General features: G+C 54.9%; 1 protein-coding gene across 1 annotated transcript; it reads left to right on the top strand.

Moving 5' to 3' along the window:
* The first annotated feature begins 281 nt into the window (after positions 1-281).
* Positions 282-2,986, top strand: LOC127301314 (cytokinin hydroxylase). The gene is made up of 4 exons (XM_051331525.2): positions 282-894; positions 1,013-1,254; positions 1,718-2,123; positions 2,223-2,986. Exons 1-4 carry the CDS (start codon positions 379-381, stop codon positions 2,646-2,648), a joined length of 1,590 nt encoding a protein of 529 aa, XP_051187485.1. The 5' UTR covers positions 282-378; the 3' UTR covers positions 2,649-2,986.
* Positions 2,987-3,620: the final 634 nt, after the last annotated feature.

Raw genomic sequence — 3,620 nt, 5'->3', positions numbered from 1 at the left:
AAAGAAGACATATCGTGCAACGCATCAAATAGCTTATTTTCTTATTTTGTAAGAGATGATCTCTTAGCTAAGAAAATTCCCTTTCTCATACCATACAGATACAACTTTTATTTACCAAAAGATGGACACATGTTTGAGGCAATAAAAGGTAGAAAACGGGCACCCAACTTGGGGCTATCCAAGGCAGTATATCACACGATTAGTGACATGCCAAATCCGCGCGGCCCTCCCATGGAGATCGTGTATATATAGCCAAGAGGGGGGCATAGGTAAAGCTTGCATTGCAGGCGGCAGCTTGCAAGAATCATCAAAACTAGTAACGCCTGGAGTCATCGCTATCTCTTCCCCCAATTCCTCCAGGCTTTTGCGTGTTCTCTAATGGCTTTCGCGGCGGCCATGGTCACGGCGATCGCCTCGGTTGCCGTGGCGTTGCTCCTGAGGGCGGCATGGGTGACCCTATCCTGCTACTTCCTGACGCCAATGAGGATCCGTAGGGCCATGGCGGCGCAGGGTGTCCACGGACCCTCGCCGCGTCTGCTCGTCGGCAACCTCCGCGAGGTGTCGGCTCTTGTGGCCAAGGCGACCGCCGGCGACATGCCGTCCCTGAGCCACGACATCGTCGGCCGCCTGATGCCCCATTACGTACACTGGTCCGGGATTTACGGGAAGCTTTTCGTGTACTGGTACGGCAGCGAGCCGCGGCTGTGCCTGACGGACACGGACATGATCAAGGAGTTCCTGTCGTCCAAGTACGCGCACGCCACCGGAAAGTCGTGGCTGCAGCGGCAGGGCACGAGGCACTTCATCGGCCGCGGGCTGCTCATGGCGAACGGCGCCAGATGGTCGCACCAGCGCCATGTCGTCGCGCCGGCCTTCATGCCCGACAAGCTCAAGGTACGCCACCCAGAGCGTCGATCGAACACATGGTGGTGGCATTGCCACTACCCCCGGCCGGTTCCTGAATCCTGACCTTGCCGTATCTGAGATATATCTCACGTGTTTTTTTACGCAGGGCCGGGTGGGGCACATGGTGGAGTGCACGAAGCAGACCATCCTGTCGCTGCGGGACGCGGCGGCGCGGGGCCGCGGCGAGGTGGAGATCGGCGCGCACATGACCCGGCTCACCGGCGACATCATCTCCCGCACGGAGTTCGACACCAGCTATGAGACAGGGAAGCGCATCTTCCACCTCCTCGAGGACCTGCAGCGCCTTACCGCGCGATCCAGCCGCTACCTCTGGATCCCCGGCAGCCAGTGAGTCATGACACGATCACCCTCCCTTCCACTACAGGCCGGCCAGCTCAATTCCACTGCCGCCGGCCGGCCTTCTCTTGCCCCGATCGAACAGACGCACTCACTCGCCTAGTTACCTGGCCTTTGTCTCTACCGTCGTTCACTTGCGGCCGCATCTTGCATAATGCATACATATATGCCCGCCCGCACGCCTTGTTCCCCGCAAGATAACTAGGCGGATTAAGCTAATCTAAGCTGCTCTTGGTGCTAATTGGTCTTAGTTAATTATGTGGTGCGCAGCCCATACATGTCCGGTTTAGTTTTTGGACACCGACACTGACTTCAATTTGTCCGGCGCTTTGTAATATTGATTCCATCATCCACTGGCGCATCCGTACGCGCACAGACGAGTAAACAAACTGTTTGCAGTACATGGGCCTGATCATCATACTGACCAGGGTGTTCTATCGATCGTCGCTTGCAGGTATTTTCCGAGCAAATACAGGAGGGAGATCAGCCGGCTGAACGGCGAGCTGGAGGGCGTGGTACTGGAGTCCATCGGCCGGAGCCGCGAGATCGCCGACGAGGGCCGGACGACGTCCATGTACGGCCGGGGGCTCCTTGCCATACTGCTCGCCGAGATGGAGGAGAAGAAGAAGGACGGCAAGGGTGCACGCGACGGCGGCAAGTTCAGCTACGACACCCAGCTGGTGGTCGACGAGTGCAAGACTTTCTTCTTCGCCGGCCACGATACGTCGGCGCTGCTTCTCACGTGGACGCTCATGCTGCTCGCCACGCACCCGGAGTGGCAGGACAAGGCCCGCGCCGAGGTCGCACAGGTCTGCGGCGACGGCCCGCCGTCCGCTGACCACCTCTCCAAGCTCACCGTGGTATGTCTCTGTCGTACAGTACACATGCATAGTTGCAGATACTGAAGTATTGCGGCATTGACCAATTGGTGTGACCGAATTTTGTTCAAACGTTTGCAGCTGCAGATGATCATCCAGGAGACGCTGCGGCTGTACCCGCCGGCGACGCTGCTGCCGCGGATGGCGTTCGAGGACATCACGCTCGGCGACGGCCGCCTCCACCTGCCGCGCGGCCTCTCCGTGTGGATACCGGTGCTGGCAATTCACCACGATGAGTCCATCTGGGGCGCCGACGCGCACGAGTTCCGGCCGGAGCGGTTCGCTGCCGGCAGCGGGCGGCGGTCCTCGTTCCTGCCATTCGCCGCAGGGCCGCGCAACTGCGTCGGGCAGGCGTATGCGCTTTACGAGGCCAAGGTCGTCCTCGCTATGCTGCTGGCAAACTTCAGGTTCACCATTTCCGACGACTACCGCCACGCGCCGGTTAATGTGCTCACGCTCCGTCCCAAGTATGGCGTGCCTGTCCACCTCCGGCCGCTGCGGCCGTAGGGCCTCGAATTTTCTTGGTTCGTTTCGCGCTCGCCTTGATCGGCTATAGAGAAAGAAGGTTTTGTGCTCTCCGATTGGTTGGCCCCTACTGTCTGAGTGACAGGCAAAGGCCGGCCTGTCAGCTTTCCGGCTGGTATATGCTGCTTCTGTGTCCTATGCCCCGTGTAGAGACATACATATAGAGTGGAGTTACATAGATGATATGCAAATGACATCATAACTTTTTGTTAGGGTAAATCTTATCAAAGGATTTTACATAGAAATGGCAAATTGTACTCAACAATGTTTCGCATATGTTCCTTTTCTTTTCCAGAGAAAACAATGGTGTGCTCACTTTTCACATAATCTTATATGTGATGCTTCATGGATGTCTTAAGTAATGACAGAAGGTAGGCACTACCATGCAATAGTTTGTTTTTAACATAGGTACTGCCAGTCTGCAATACAATATGCAGAGATATCCGATAAGAGGCAAGGTGGAGCAAGACAAAGTGCTCGAAGACTTATAGCAGATATGTGAAATGATATAAGCAGGAACAGAACAAACTTCGGTACTGCATAACCGCTGAGTAGCATGTACCTCGAGCATTCTAGGGCTACACGGTCTCTATTCTCTTTGTCTGCCGGATGAACTGTCAGCATACTGGCATTGCTGATTATCATTTCTGTGGAGACCGAAGATTTCTCTTCATTCCTTAATTAAGGAGAAGTGTCTTGACAAGATAAAGTATAAAGTATTTGTAAAAATGAACTACTCTCCCAATATTACAAGACTGCAGTAACCCAAGCTTTGCCTCATCCTTGATTGACTTCAGAAAAATTGTCGTTGGGGCGGATTTGATGTGGAAGCCTAGCGTGTTTCTTTCGTTCCAAATAGTCCAACTAGTGAGCATAGTGAGCGTCGCCACGCATGGCCTTGCGGTCGGAGGTATTTTTTCTCGACATGTTTCCCACCTAGTGTCAATGGAAAGG

The sequence above is a fragment of the Lolium perenne genome, chromosome 5, assembly GCF_019359855.2.
Source record: "Lolium perenne isolate Kyuss_39 chromosome 5, Kyuss_2.0, whole genome shotgun sequence".
NCBI classification, from domain to species: domain Eukaryota; kingdom Viridiplantae; phylum Streptophyta; class Magnoliopsida; order Poales; family Poaceae; genus Lolium; species Lolium perenne.
Note: the sequence above shows the minus strand (reverse complement) of the source record. Positions and strands in the feature narration are given on the sequence as shown.

Coding starts and splice junctions, on each gene's coding strand:
- LOC127301314 (XM_051331525.2), top strand. CDS start 379: ATGGCTTTCGCGGCGGCCATGGTCACGGCGATCGCCTCGGTTGCCGTG. Junction 1,255..1,717: donor CTCTGGATCCCCGGCAGCCA/GTGAGTCATGAC, acceptor CGTCGCTTGCAG/GTATTTTCCGAGCAAATACA. Junction 2,124..2,222: donor ACCTCTCCAAGCTCACCGTG/GTATGTCTCTGT, acceptor AAACGTTTGCAG/CTGCAGATGATCATCCAGGA.